The sequence below is a fragment of the Ranitomeya imitator genome, chromosome 10, assembly GCF_032444005.1.
Source record: "Ranitomeya imitator isolate aRanImi1 chromosome 10, aRanImi1.pri, whole genome shotgun sequence".
NCBI lineage: Eukaryota > Metazoa > Chordata > Amphibia > Anura > Dendrobatidae > Ranitomeya > Ranitomeya imitator.
In genome coordinates, this window is record NC_091291.1 from 24,220,019 (window position 1) to 24,236,355 (window position 16,337).

The 16,337-nt window shown below is 42.7% G+C and overlaps 1 protein-coding gene across 1 annotated transcript; it reads left to right on the forward strand.

Moving 5' to 3' along the window:
- The first annotated feature begins 933 nt into the window (after positions 1 to 933).
- On the forward strand, positions 934 to 13,641 carry LOC138651142 (phospholipase A2 inhibitor and Ly6/PLAUR domain-containing protein-like). The gene is made up of 5 exons (XM_069741160.1): positions 934 to 1,071; positions 1,231 to 1,344; positions 5,856 to 6,002; positions 9,896 to 10,036; positions 13,096 to 13,641. The coding sequence occupies exons 1-5, from the start codon at positions 1,020 to 1,022 to the stop codon at positions 13,287 to 13,289; spliced, it is 648 nt and encodes a 215-aa protein (XP_069597261.1). The 5' UTR covers positions 934 to 1,019; the 3' UTR covers positions 13,290 to 13,641.
- Positions 13,642 to 16,337: the final 2,696 nt, after the last annotated feature.

Below are 16,337 nucleotides of genomic sequence, written 5' to 3' on the forward strand. Positions count from 1 at the left end.
CTCCTGTGTGGTGTAGTATATAGAGGATCTGTCAGCTCTCCTGTGTGGTGTAGTATATAGAGAATCTGTCAGCTCTCCTGTGTGGTGTAGTATATAGAGGATCTGTCAGCTCTCCTGTGTGGTGTATATAGAGGATCTGTCAGCTCTCCTGTGTGGTGTAGTATATAGAGGATCTGTCAGCTCTCCTGTGTGGTGTAGTATATAGTGGATCTGTCAGCTCTCCTGTGTGGTGTAGTATATAGAGGATCTGTCAGCTCTCCTGTGTGGTGTAGTATATAGAGGATCTGTCAGCTCTCCTGTGTGGTGTAGTGTATAGAGGATCTGTCAGCTCTCCTGTGTGGTGTAGTATATAGAGGATCTGTCAGCTCTCCTGTGTGGTGTAGTATATAGAGGATCTGTCAGCTCTCCTGTGTGGTATAGTATATAGAGGATCTGTCAGCTCTCCTGTGTGGTGTAGTATATAGAGGATCTGTCACCTCTCCTGTGTGGTGTAGTATATAGAGGATCTGTCAGCTCTCCTGTGTGGTGTAGTATATAGAGGATCTGTCCCCTCTCCTGTGTGGTGTTTTATATATAGGATCTGTCAGCTCTCCTGTGTGTTGTATATAGTTGCATGGTGAGCCTGAAGAATGATTGTCTCTGATGCGCCCAAGCTATTCCAGTCTGATTTTTGTTCGGGGTTTATATAAGCTTTTACTTTGAAGACACATTTGCGTTATCACCAGGGGTGACAGACAGAAAGGAGGATTATATAGTTTGCATATTACATAGTTTACATATCACATAGTTACATTACATAGTTTACACGGTTGAACAAAGACCTTACGAGTCCAAACAAGGGTTGGGAAAGGGTGGGGAGTGCAGAATTTAACTTTCGTTTCTTAGCAACCCAGTTTTCCATTTCCTTTGGTTTAATATGTTCCTCCCCTTTACCCCGCCCAATAAAACGTTAATAAATTAATTTGCTTGATAAAAGATTTTCATTTCTGGATAGCAGCGGTCTACATAGAGCAGAAAAAATGAGCTCCCTGGTTGGAATCCTCGGCTTATTCTTGACCCTCGCTACAACAAGTACGTTTTGTGAAACATTGTAACGCGAAGAACATATCTTTATTATTTATTCTTTATTTGTGATTGAAGATTTTTCTCGGATGTCGCTGATCTCAGTGAGGTTGGAGACCAGAATGTCATGAATGATTAATCCACTGACCAACGCGCTTTTCTCTTTAGGTGAGGCTCTCTCGTGTACTCAGTGCCTGTCCGAATCCTCCTCATGCTCGGGCAGTAGCGTGGCTTGTCCATCCGGCTACGAATGTGCATCTCAATATTCTCAAACCACTGCTGGTGAGTGATGGGATTTACTCCACTTATTGGTGTTTCTTACATAATTATGTCTAAAGTTAATTTCCCTTACTCAATTTCTCGCCATCTTTAATATGTGAATGCGCACATTCTGCTATATTTTTTTCTTCAATTTTCCAAGAGCAGATTTCATTATCATTATTTTTTTTTTGCGTAAAAACCTGTATTTATTATTTGTACCATTTTGTGGGTCATACGACTTTACAAGAATTTTTTACTTCATTTTCAGTGAAATTGAAAATGCTTACATTTTTCATTTTTTGTGATTTTCTCTTTGCAAGGTAAAATAAGATTTTTTTTTATTGTACTGATCGTTACAGATACAGTCATACAAGATTTTTTTAGGTGTTTTTTTTTAGTTAAAATAAATAACTTCTATTTTCCAAAAAAGTGTATTTTTATTTTTTTAAACTTTTTTAAACACTTAGAAGTGTCCTACGTGGGGACTTGAACGCAAGATCTCCTAATTGCATTGGTTGCTATGCTAATATTCTGTCCTAAATAAAATGAATCCAGCTCTCCATACGACATATCCCTCTTGTTCAGAGGCTGGAGAACGCCATGTCAAAGCGTGGAAGTAATCAATGAGAAAGGACAGGGATCCAACTCAACGAACTGTGAGCAATCTGTATTCAGATGGAGAGAAGTTGGAGGACACAACAAGGCTTCTTCACATGACAGGTGGCATCAACGCGTTTCGAGTGACCTCGCATCCTTAATCATGACGAAAGGTGTGCGGTCGCTCGAAATGCGTTGTTAGTAAAGATTGTTCACAGTTCACTGAGCTGGATACCTGTTCTTCCTCTTTAATTTTCTGTGCTAAATATGCAATATAGAGAATTTCCCAACCTATCAGAATAAGGGCTGGTGCACACAACCAGAAAAATCGGATAAGTGCTAGCCATCGATTTGAAGGATTGCACTCAAATTATTCTATGAGGCAGCGCACACGTCCGATTTTTTTGTCATTGGACCGAGTCAGTCCAAAGGAAAAATCGAGCTATGGTCAAATTGCTTCCAATAATTGGATGGCACTCACCCATTCATATCGATGGGTCCGTGGAAAAAAAAACTGAAATGTAGTCGGCTAACGTCCAAGTGCCGTTCAAATTTCATTGAAACACTGAATGGATAAGAGGGATTTTTTTTGTTTTCTTCCGTTCTCCACATCGAGGAAAATCTCAGATTACACTCGGATCAAATTCTGATCAGAGTGTGATTAGCCTAATGATTTTCTCAGATGGAAAACAAACGGTCATATGCACGAGCCAAGGTCCATTAGGGTTTGAGCTACTGGAGACTAGAAGGTCACTCTTAGTTCTCCAGTAGCTCTAACTATCATCGGATCCCTGCGGGGAGCTGATAGTGTTCTACTTAGAGGGCAAGATGTCCTTCTGTCTAAAGGTACATTCACACATAACGATTTCGTTAACGATATTGTTGCTTTTTGTGATGTAGCAACGATATCGTTAACGAAATCCTTATGCGTGACAGCGACCAACGATCAGGCCCCTGCTGGGAGATCGTTGGTTGCTTGGAATGATCAGGACCTTTTTTTTGGTCACTGATCACCCGCTGTCATCGTTGGATCGGCATGTGTGACGGTGATCCAGCGATGTGTTCACTGGTAACCAGAGTAAATATCGGGTTACTAAGCGCAGGGCCGCGCTTAGTAACCCGATGTTTACCCTGGTTACCATTGTAAAAGTTAAAAAAAACAAACAGTACATACTTACATTCCGATGTCTGTCACGTCCCTCAGTGTCAGCTTCCCGCACTGACTGTCAGCGCCGGCCGGCCGTAGAGCAGAGCACAGCGGTGACGTCACCGCTGTGCTCTGCTTTACTGCCGGCCGGCGCTGGCACAGTGCAGGGAAGCTGATGCTGGAGGACGTGACAGACATCAGAATGTAAGTATGTAGTGTTTGTTTTTTTTAACTTTTACAATGGTAACCAGGGTAAACATCGGGTTACTAAGCGTGGCCCTGCGCTTAGTAACCCGATGTTTACCCTGGTTACCCGGGGACTTCGGCATCGTTGGTCGCTGGAGAGCTGTCTGTGTGACAGCTCTCCAGCGACCACACAACGACCTAAACAGCGACACTGCAGCGATCGGCATCATTGTCTATATTGCTGCAGCGTCGTTAAATGTGACGGTACCGTAACTGTGTACTTCCTGTGATCACATTGTTCATGGCAAGTAAAAAGTTAAATAAGCATTGCAAACACTCAAATCCCCCTGCTACAGCTCTTTTAGCCGGTTTCTCCTGAGGATCCTCATCTCTGGTCAAACATCAATAATGACGTGAACGGATTGTGCAATGGCAAGAAGTGGTTAATAAACACCCTATTGGCAAGCATGCCACAAATCAGAATCCTAACCCCTTTCATCACTAAAAAATAAATAAAGGGAACAAAAAAAGTATAAGGTAAAAAATTCCTCCACCATGATGTGAGCTTCAAAACTGGGCAGATGCCAGCTGTGTTATACGTGCGTCTCTAACAGCAGAGATCAGAGCCTATTCCCTGGTCTAAGGGGATTGGAATAGAAACAATAAAGCTAAAAAAAAGGTTTCAAAAGAATGAAAAATAAACATTCAAATCAACTGTAAAAGTAAAAATCCAAATTATCAAAAAAGGAAAAAAAAATATTTAAACCATATAGCAAACACCGTAACAAAAATAGTTTGAAACATCAGAATTACAATTTTGGTCAGCACAACTCATCCAAAAAATGTAATAAATGACAATCAAAATGTCATATGAACATTCCAGGATTAGGAATGTTTGGCATTTGAGAAGCGCAGGTTTCACAAAGGTTTCCACCTTAATTTTTTATTTTTCAAACGTGTATATCTTTTTAATGGATTAACAATGAATTAACAATTTTATCTCCAATTCCATCTGGAATCTGGACCTTTTTTTCAGTACCCCTGCAGCAAGTGACCTGCAGGAAAAATAAACACTCCTAGGGATGGTCAGATTCAACTTTCCCTGTGTGATATGATAAGATTCATGTAAAACCAGGACATACAGATCTAGCTTCTGGTGAGTACAGTGTAGAAAAGCAGAGCAAAGCATGTGCCATTATAAAGACCCCTTGCAGCTCTTCTCTCACAGCACTGTCACCTCTGCTTTGCTCCCCTTATGTTAAGAAAATAGTGTTGCATTCTATTTTAAGCAGCCAAATTAATAATAATAAAAAAAATCAGTTTGGAAATAGCATTTTTGAACTGACCTGGAAAATCAGGTGTGGAGAGCATCATATTTTTGGGGGGCTGTGGGTTCATAACACTGTGTGGGAGTTGTTGGGGCATCATACTGTGTGTACGGGAACTGTGTGTGCATAATACTGTGTGGGGGCACTGTATTGTTGGAGGACCTGTAGGGGAATCATTCTCTGTGTGATATTGGGACGTCATACTGTTGTAGCAAGATATTGTGTAGGGGCATCATACTATGGGGCAATTTTACAGTGTGGAGGAACTGAGGTAGCTTCATATTCTGGGGAAGATTCGTGGGTGATATGGGCACATCATACTGTTGTGAATGATTGGGGACTTCATGGTGGTAGGGGCAACTGTGGTTGAATCCTACTGTGGGGGTGATTTGGGACATCGTACTGTGTAGAGGTGTGACTGTTGGGGTATAATATTGTGTTGAAGGGTCACTGTGAAGTTGGGGATACTATGAAAAAACTGTGCATGGGAATTCACTGTGAGAATTTCATACCATTTACAGGGGTCATTTTGGAGGCATCCTGTTCTATGTTAAAAATTTAAGGGGTATCGTAGCAGGTGACTTTATCAGGGGCAAAATTACTGGGAATGTGCTGCATATCCTTCTCCCTGACTTTAACAGTTGGCAGGTATGCCATTTAAACTTTCTGTCACTACACATATGTGATGTAACCCCTCTTATTCCACCATTTTTTTGTTTGCTTGTTTTTCTTGGGGGGTGGGAATGGAGGTGGGGGAGAGGAAAATTAGAACTTTTGCAATGGGTCTTTATAATTTCTTTGTAAACCTCTGTGTACTATACTCTATGGTGTTGAGAAGGAGTAGCAGAAGATTGTTCTGAACTTTCTATTAACTCTTTTAATTCACTCTAGAGCTGGATGCACAGCTACACTGCTCAGTACTGCTGAATAAAGTCTTCCATGCTGATGCTTCTGCCTGTGTACTAACTATATAATGAAAAGTAGGTTTGTGTAGTGTGTACCACTGTGCTGTGTATGGGAGACACCATAGTAGCCAGTCTCAGAGTCAATTGCAAATTAAGAGATGGAGCATGGATGTGGAAACCGGTGAAAACACCAGAAACAAGTCCTACAATGGATGAAAATTGTATGTACATGCACTGGACAGCTTATTCTGAAAATATACAATTACTCTTCAAAGAAACCCTTCTGAACAATAGATCCAATCAACTGTATACTTTAACTTATTCTTTAAAATTTTAGAAATCAATAATCTTTATTATGTTTTGCTATAGGTGGAGCGAGAACCGAAATGTTACTCAGATTGTGCTCACCATCATCTCAATGTAGCACTAATGGCAGCATAAGCACAGCACAGCTACAATTAAGGATGGCCGTTTCATGTTGCAACACTGATAACTGTACTCCTGATCTTCCAGCATGTAAGTCAGCAAGTTCTGATTTTTTTTCTATTTGAACCCCTAATTTGCAAAAGGAAATCATCCACTGACTCTAGTACTCCGCTATAGACTATCACCAGCAGAGAAGACCAGCAAGGGGAAGATTTAAATAGTAGCACCTGCAATGAGATAGGATAGACTACATAACAAATGAAAAAACACCTACTGTCCAAAAGGACAAATGCAAAAGGTAATCAGCCCCTGAAGAGCGACAGAACCGGTTGTGGCTCAGAGGACAGAGATGCCGACAACAGAGCACAGGATTGGTGGATCATAATCCCGAGGCATGCACTGCATGGTCAAGTGATCACAAGTATGCGACTTGCATACATACGATAATGTACTGACTAGACATGAGTGACCTCATACAATACACTTTCTTGTATTGAGTGAGGTCCATCAAGTCTTGTTAAAATGTGGCAAGAAGTATGAAAATCGCATAATTGAGGTCAATTAACAAGGAACGGGAGAATCCTGACAGCATGCAGTGTACTAATCTCAGGATTGGTAGAGATCCCAGTGCTTGGACCTCCAGCCATCAGGAAGTTATTCCTTATCCCAGGGGTTGGGAATCGTTTTTCTGCCAAGGGCCATTTGGATATTTATACCATCCTTTGGGGGCCGTACTAACTCCGCCCACAAAGTTCATCCTGACTCTGGCACTGGTTTCAGGATGTAATCTTTCATTGCATGCCCTTCAGTGTTCAGTGGTGAACACTGTATGTGTGTGCTAACAGAGCAAGAAGAAATTAATGAGCTGGTGGCAATCAAAATGCAACCCTTTACCCAAGAATCCGGTCCCTGAGAATCTTCCCGAGGGCCAGATAAAAGGTCATCCCTTGCCCTATCCTATGGAAAGGAGAGAGCTTGATTTTTATGGGAACAACCCTTTAATGGAGTATTCCTATCACATATATTTATGGAGCATCCAGAGGGTATGATCATTCTGCCCATCTCTCCACTGACATAGTCTCGTCAGAGCTTTTGAAATCGATGCAAGACCCAATAGTTGTCATCAGTATGTACTATAACACTTGTTAAGTTATATGTACTAGATCATTGAGATTGATCGTCGTTGATCTAGAAATGTATTTATACTAGAGAAAGAAAACAATTTTAAATGCTTTTTTTTATTTTTTATTTTTGCTATGATGAAAAAAACGTAGAGTTGAGTGGATCTTTCGAATTTCAATTTGGGCAGATTTGTAAAATTCAGAGAGGAGATTCGATTTGTATTGAATACATATGGTCCAAATAGAATTTGTCTCGTCTTGGGCCACACCTGTCCTACTATGGCTGTTTCCTGCCAGGTTCTTCGAAAAGCTCTTCTTCTTCTTCTTCTTTTATCTCTGGGTCTTCCTCAGGCAAAACCACTGACTAAGCAGCACTTACAAATGTTAGCAACACTAAGTCAAATGGAGTGCGATGCACATTATTGTGGGGTTAGTTGGTGCTGGCATTCTCTAGAAGACCCAACGTAGAGAGAAGAATGGATAGAAGCCAAAAAATAGTTGCATAGCTAATATGGTTCAAAAATAGACAAATGTCCATCATGTTTAACCAAGGGATCAGAGAGGATAAAGGAAAGGTGCACAGGCACAATACATGATTCAGACTGCCTCCCAAAAAACTGATCTTTTCCCCATGATCCTATTGTTCTCCATAAAGTTTGGATGCAAATGGGATTTTACCTTGGACAATACAATTTTATGTTCTCTGATAGGATATGAATAGGTCATACCAAGGCATCGTTCTGTTGTAATGAGTAGATGTCACTATGACATCTGACCAATCTGTGCGTTTCATGGAAGCTCGATGTTCGTCGGGCATGCCCGCCTTGTGATGTTCCCACAGATGTGTTCACTCTTTTCTTGAGTTAGGCTAAGGATTCCATTTCTTTAAAAAAAAAAAGCAAAATCAACGCAATATCGAAACATGTTAGCAAAACTCTTGACATGCTGCAATACAGGTCGCGTCCATTGAGTGGCCGTATATAGACACACATAGCATGGACATCTCATGGCAGAGTATTACAAAATCATGCTTTTTTAAAGCTAGTCATCTTGTGCCACACATGTTGAGCATGGAGCAAAGACAAGAAAGGATATATCTATGTATAGTAAAAGGACAACTTTTGGAAGGAGGTCAAAAATTCTTCATAAGTATATACAGTCATGGCCAAAAGTATTGACACCCCTGCAATTCTGTCAGATAATACTCATTTTCTTCCTGAAAATGATTGCAAACACAAATTGTTTGGTATTATTATCTTCATTTAATTTGTCTTAAATGAAAAAAACACAAAAAGAATTGTCCTAAAGCCAAATTGGATATAATTCCACACCAAACATAAAAAAGGGGGTGGACAAAAGTATTGGCACTGTTCAAAAAATCATGTGATGCTTCTATAATTAGTGCAATTATCAGCACCTGTAACTTACCTGTGGCACCTAACAGGTGTTGGCAATAACTAAATCACACTTGCAGCCAGTTGACATGGATTAAAGTTGACTCAACCTCTGTCCTGTGTCCTTGTGTGACCACATTGAGCATGGAGAAAAGAAAGAAGACCAAAGAACTGTCTGAGGACTTGAGAAACCAAATTGTGAGGAAGCATGAGCAATCTCAAGGCTACAAGTCCATCTCCAAAGACCTGAATGTTCCTGTGTCTACCGTGCGCAGTGTTATCAAGAAGTTTAAAGCCCATGGCACTGTGGCTAACCTCCCTAGATGTGGACGGAAAACAAAAATTGACAAGAGATTTCGACGCACGATTGTGCGGATGTTGGATAAAGAACCTCGACTAACATCCAAACAAGTTCAAGCTGCCCTGCAGTCCGAGGGTACAACAGTGTCAACCCGTACTATCCGTTGGCGTCTGAATGAAAAGGGATTGTATGGTGGAGACCCAGGAAGACCCCACTTCTTACCCCGAGACATAAAAAACCAGGCTGGAGTTTGCCAAAACTTACCTGAAAAAGCCTAAAACGTTTTGGAAGAATGTTCTCTGGTCAGATGAGACAAAAGTAGACCTTTTTGGGCAAAGGCATCAACATAGAGTTTACAGGAGAAAAAAAGAGGCATTCAAAGGAAAGTACACTGTCCCTACAGTCAAACATGGTGGAGGTTCCCTGATGTTTTGGGGTTGCTTTGCTGTCTCTGGCACTGGACTGCTTGACCGTGTGCATGGCATTATGAAGTCTGAAGACTACCAACAAATTTTGCAGCATAATGTAGAGCCCAGTGTAAGAAAGCTGGGTCTCCCTCAGAGGTCATGGGTCTTCCAGCAGGACAATGACCCAAAACACACTTCAAAAAGCACTAGAAAATGGTTTGAGAGAAAGCACTGGAGACTTCTAAGGTGGCCGGCAATGAGTCCAGACCTGAATTCTATAGAACACCTGTGGAAAGATCTAAAAATGGCAGTTTGGAGAAGGCACCCTTCAAATATCAGGGACCTGGAGCAGTTTGCCAAAGAAGAATGGTCTAAAATTCCAGCAGAGCATTATAAGAAACTCATTGATGGTTACCGGAAGTGGTTGGTCGCAGTTATTTTGGCTAAAGGTTGTGCAACCAAGTATTAGGCTGAGGGTGCCAATACTTTTGTCTGGCCCATTTTTGGCGTTTTGTGTGAAATGATCAATGTTTTGCTTTTTGCTTCATTCTCTTTTGTGTTTTTTCATTTAAGATAAATTAAATGAAGATAATAATACCAAAGAATTTGTGTTTGCAATCATTTTCAGGAAGAAACTGAGTATTATCTGACAGAATTGCAGGGGTGTCAATACTTTTGGCCATGACTGTACATGAAAAACACGATGGTATAAATTTAATGGAAAAATAAGTCTTTTAACTTTTCCCTTTTATCTCTTTAGTGCCAACAAAAAGCACCAACTCCAATGGACTGGTCTGCCGATCCTGCATATCCGCCGGCTCAACCTGGTGTCACACACCGGATACGGTACAATGCAGCGGAGATGAGAATATGTGTCTTCTCCAATCAACAAAGATTTCAGGTACTAAAACGTATTTTTTAAAAATTCACTTTAAAGGGAACCAAAGAAAAGGAGTGATGGGTCCTCTTCATATTTCATCATCACTGAACTAGTGAGAACAAAATAATTCTCCAATTTGTCCATTATAGACCAGGAAAAATATTTAGAAAAAACTCAATAATTACATTTGTAGCATTTATTTTAATTAGTTTTTATTGCGACGATACTGTCTATGCAATCTGTGTAATGCGCCCTTTCATATACAGAGGTAAAGAGGTTGTCCACTACTTTCACATTGATGGTCTATCCTTAGGATAGGTCATCGATGTCTGATCAGTGGTGGTGCCACACCAATCTCAGCCATTGATCAGTTGTTCTTGGTGCCGGTGATAACATAGTTATTAGTAACATAGTTATTATTAAGGTTGAAGGAAGACTTTAAGTCCATCTAGTTCAAACCATTGCCTAACCTAACATGCCCTAACGTGTTGATCCAGAGGAAGGCAAAAAAAAACCCATGTGGCAAAAAGTAAGCTCCACATTGGGGAAAAAAATTCCTTCCCGACTCCACATACGGCAATCAGACTAGTTCCCTGGATCAACGCCCTATTAAGGAATCTAGTATATATACCCTGTAACATTATACTTTTCCAGAAAGGCATCCAGTCCCCTCTTTAATGTAAGTAATGAATCACTCATTACAACATCATACGGCAGAGAGTTCCATAGTCTCACTGCTCTTACAGTAAAGAATCCGCGTCTGTTATCATGCTTAAACCTTCTTTCCTCCAGACACAGAGGATGCCCCCTTGTCCCTGTCTCAGGTCTATGATTAAAAAGATCATCAGAAAGGTCTTTGTACTGTCCCCTCATATATTTATACATTAACATAAGATCACCCCTTAGTCTTCGTTTTTCCAAACTAAATAGCCCCAAGTGTAATAACCTATCTTGGTATTGCTGACCCCCCAGTCCTCTAATAACCTTGGTCGCTCTTCTCTGCACCCGCTCTAGTTCAGCTATGTCTTTCTTATACACCGGAGACCAGAACTGTGCACAGTAGTGTTGAGCGATACCGTCCGATACTTGAAAGTATCGGTATCGGATAGTATCGGCCGATACCCGAAAAATATCGGATATCGCCGATACCGATATCCGATACCAATACAAGTCAATGGGACATCAAGTATCGGAAGGTATTCTCATGGTTCCCAGGGTCTGAAGGAGAGGAAACTCTCCTTCAGGCCCTGGGATCCATAGGGATGTGTAAAATAAAGACTTAAAATAAAAAATATTGATATATTTACCTCTCCGGCGGCCCCTGAACTCAGCGCGGGTAACCGGCAGGCTTCTTTGTTCAAAATCAGCGCTTTTAGGACCTGAGAATCACATCCCGGCTTCTGATTGGTCGCAGGCCGCCCATGTGACCGCCACGCGACCAATCACAAGCCGCGACGTCACCGCAAGCTATTAACGCGCTCATTTTTAAAAATGAGCGCGTTAATGGCTTTCAAAGACGTAGCGGGTTGTGATTGGTCGCGGCCGCGACCAATCACAAGCCGCGACGTCACCGCAAGCTATTAACGCGCTCATTTTTAAAAATGAGCGCGTTAATGACTTTCAAAGACGTAGCGGCTTGTGATTGGTCGCGGCCGCGACCAATCACAAGCCGCGACGTCTTTGAAAGCCATTAACGCGCTCATTTTTAAAAATGAGCGCGTTAATAGCTTGCGGTGACGTCGCGGCTTGTGATTGGTCGCGTGGCCGCGACCAATCACAAGCCGCTACGTCTTTGAAAGTCATTAACGCGCTCATTTTTCAAAAATGAGCGTGCTAATAGCTTGCGGTGATGCCGCGGCTTGTGATTGGTCGCGTGGCGGTCACATGGGCGGCCCGCGACCAATCAGAAGCCGGGACGTGATTCTCAGGTCCTAAAAGCGCTGATTTTGAACAACGAAGCCTGCCGGTTACCCGCGGACTCACCAGGGGCCGCCGGAGAGGTAAATATATCAATATTTTTTATTTTAATTCTTTATTTTACACATCTCTATGTATCCGATACCGATACCCGATACCACAAAAGTATCGGATCTCGGTATCGGAATTCCGATACCGCAAGTATCGGCCGATACCCGATACTTGCGGTATCGGAATGCTCAACACTAGTGCACAGTATTCTAAGTGTGGTCGAACTAGTGACTTGTATAGAGGTAACATTATGTTCTCCTCATGAGTATCTATGCCTCTTTTAATGCATCCCATTATTTTATTTGCCTTTGTAGCAGCTGCCTGACACTGGCCACTGAATATGAGTTTGTCATCCACCCATACTCCCAGGTCTTTTTCATTGACGGTTTTGCCCAGAGTTTTAGAATTAAGCACATAATTATACATCTTATTACTTCTACCCAAGTGCATGACCTTACATTTATCCCCATTAAAGCTCATTTGCCATTTATCAGCCCAAGCTTCTAGTTTACATAAATCATCCTGTAATATAAAATTGGTGGCTGGAAGTGCTTAGTTATGGATCTGCACCATCTACTGATAGTGACCAGGAGCCCTCTATTCAAACGAAAGGGGTGGATGTGCAGTACCCAGCCGCGGCAACTATCAGTAGATGGAGCCGTTCCGTAACTGAGCACTTCCAGCCGCCACTTGCACCAAGAACAGCTGATCGGCATGAAGCCGGGTGTCGCACTCCCACCCACCCATCAGACATTGATGACCTATCCTAAGGCTAGGTCATCAATGTTAATTTAGTGGACCACCTCTTTACTAGGGTATGCTCTTCTTTCTCACTTAACTATTGCTTTACCTGTAGGAGACATTGACCTATCATTTTCATTCTGCTTATTGATGTTGAGTTCTCTCAGTAGTGAGACCACTGGAAAAATTATATTCTACTTTGAGACTGTAAAATTTAATAGGTCGGAGTGTTGGATAAAATATAAATAATATAAATTGCAAAATATACGTTACATAAACTAAATTTGAAAAATTGCAAATCAGACAAATATTAAAAATAGCCATTCACGATGTTATGTGTGTAAAATCTTTTATCGCTTTCATTTGTGTAGGAAGCCCCTCAACTTCAACAGCCATTCGGGGATGTGCAACAAAATCCATCTGTGATCTCGGAAGCCAGACTGAAACCTTGGGCAGTGTATCAGTGGATGTTAAAACCGTCTGCACCAATGGCAGCAAAAGTGTCCACAAACTCATCCTGAACCCGGCCGTTGTGTGCCTTCTACTTCTGAAATTGTTTTTCTAATAGCTATTTTTTAGGGATTCTTGGAAGAATGAAGTCAAAGCAATTTGGAGAGTAGTATATAATATATAATATAATATTAGTAGTATATAATAATATATAATATTCTTTAACATAGCTTGGCTGGAAAATAAACAAAAATCAAAGTATGTCACTTTTTTTGACTCTGTTCTTTTACTCTTGTCTCTTGTCTATTTTTTTTACTATTTGAAATCGAAATTTCCAAACCTTTCTAAGTTAAACCTCCTCCTCCTTTTACAAATTTAGCTTGAACTGATCTAATAAGTTATAATCCAAGATTTCCTTAACAAACGTTAACAAAATGTTAAGAAGAATAAATCAATACAACACCGAAGAGTTTGAGTCTTGTCTGTTTTTTTTTTTTTTAGTATTGGGCACATAACTAACAAGTTCAAGACTAGGTTATTGTTTTCTTCTTCTATAAAGCATGTTTTGGGGTTTAATGTTTTATTTTTTTAAGAGCTCAACATTTTTATCTTGTTCAGATATTCTCATAATGTTTGCCTCCTTGTTTTTACATTGCCGGACTACGCTTTAGGTAGTGTGATTTTTTATCACACTACCCAACTGCAGGGGAGCTGCTCTCTCTGGTCAGGAGGAGGAGTCAGTTGCTAGGCAGTTGCTAGGCAGTTGGCGAGAGTTAGACAGTTGGTTAGAGGAGAGTGAAGAGTGAGGAAGGAAAGTTGGGACTGTGCAGACAAGTGATTCTGCAGCTCCTGGGAAAGAAAAAGAGAGCAGAGCAACTTGTAAAGAGACTGAAAGGAGGAAGAAGCACAGGCGAGTGACAACTGGGGAGGATAGCTGCAATTGGGCTACCTCCCTGCAGAGTGCAGATTCCGGTAGCTGGAAGACCGAGGTTGTGAGGGACTCCAAGACATACAGCAGAAACGGGCAGGACAGCTGGACCTCACGTCACCTGTCTACTCTAATACCCAGGAGACACAGTGGCACATAGAGCCTGGGTCGTGATAGAGACCCTGTAAAAAGGCTCGAGCCACCAGTCATACGGGTTAGTGTCCTACCTTTCAGGAGGGCAGAAAGAACAGTGAGGACCCTGACCATAGCCAAAGGCAGCAAGGGACTACACCAAAGCGCAAGTAGGAGGGCTTTGATCTCCACCTAGTAAAGGGGACTCTCAACTTGCCTCCAAGCTGGCCAGACCCTACCTGTACTTGTGATCTGGTGGCCTGGTCTGCGGTTGCCTTAGACCTACAGTAAACCAGGTAAAGAGACTGCAAACGACTGCAAACCTGTGTCCTCTGTTCTTTACTGCACCATCCACCATCTTTACCTATGCACTGGGAGCCCTGGGGACCAACTTCACCTGTGGGAAGTTGTACCATCTTAGCTGCTATAACATCACCCCAGAGGACACCTAAAAGCAGCGTCAGTCCCCACTGACCGAATACCACAGGTGGCTTCACGAATACAGACGTTATTCTAAACCCCTTTAAAGACTTTTCCTTTAACTTAGGCACCCAGGGCCATGGACCAGGTCGCCACCACCATGACATTCTGCTTTGAGTACCGGACCCAGTACCAAGTACCCCACTGTCCTGGCGAGCGACTCAACTTGGCGTCAAGAACAGGATGGACCGACCTGAAAAATCTGGTCCTGTGTGCGTAAGAGACTGTACTTAAAAGAGAAGCTTTATTAGTTGTGTGCCATAGACATTAATGAGCTTTTGAAACATCGCCATCAAAACATCGCCATAACTGCCTCACACAGTGCACGTGCTTTATTTTAAAAAATAACTAACAAAACTGTCGCCATTGGAGCACTGTGGCGTGCAGGAGGAGAAGGACGTGTGACCGTGGGCAGCACCTGGAGGAATGGCACGAAAACCAGGAATGCCCCCTTCAGGTATTACTATACTATGAGGACATGTCCATTGGCCAGAGAGGTTCGACTGCTGATCTGTTATGGCAGGAACCAGAAGAAGAAGAAGCCCATCCCCCGGAGAACAGAGCAAGAGTAGCATGTGAGTACAGCTGCAGAACTGGAGAAAAAGAAAGCAACCGGTGGCCACCCGGATGGTGAAGAGGCAGCCAAGGACTGTCCTAGTCGATACGAGGAGGATCAGGACTTACTGCCGCTTGAGTATCCAGACTTCCTGGGAGTGCAGGTGGAGGCGCTGAGCTGTCAGCTCCTGAACACGGAGCTGACCGCAGTGAAAAGATGGAAGGTGGCCCTGCGCAGAAAGTCGACGCTGGAGGAGCCGCGGCCCTTCCAGCAACTAGCGACTGCAGCTTCAGCAGCAGAGCAACTCGGCACCGGAGGGATCACATCAGAAGCAGGTATGGAGAACAAACCTGCCCCAGTAACTGACCCTGCTCCAGCGACTGCTCCTGCCCTAGCTACCGACCCCACTCCAGTGACTGACCTTACTACGGCCACCGACTGTTTCACTTTGCAGACCAAGGAGACACTGGTGGGCATGTTCCCAACACCATCAGCCCCCCAACCAGGTGGGGCCATTACAATGTTCCCTGGCACCAGGAATCCGGGATAGAGAGTAGAGAGGCACATGATTTCCCCCCTGATGCCTAAGGTACACCACTGGAGGTGAGCACAGAGGGGGAAGTCTTTCAATGGGAGCAGAACTGATCGGGTTCCCTGGGGAGGCCCAACCAAAGGGGTCCCATATAGAAGTCCTCAGCTGGGAGGAGTATGGCCAGCGTCTGGAACTAAAATGGAAAAAGAAAGAGGAGGATAGTGAAGCCCGGAGTAGAGCTATAGAGGAGCGCAATCTGTGGGCCAAAGTACAGGCCCGTAAAGCTAAACGTTCAGACAGGGGCTTATGGTTACAGGGCGTCATAGCAGCCTTCTACCATAAAAAGTGTGGAGGCTTTCTTAAAGAGCCTGGACTATTGGCAGAGGTTTTTGTCACCCGACGTGATGTTGAATCTCACCTTCTGAAGGGGCACCCAGACAGGGATCTGTACCCAGGGGATTGTGTTACCTGCACCAGTCACTGGGGTGAAAAAGGCTGGTACACCCTAAATGTAAGAAAGTGCAAACCAACAGCT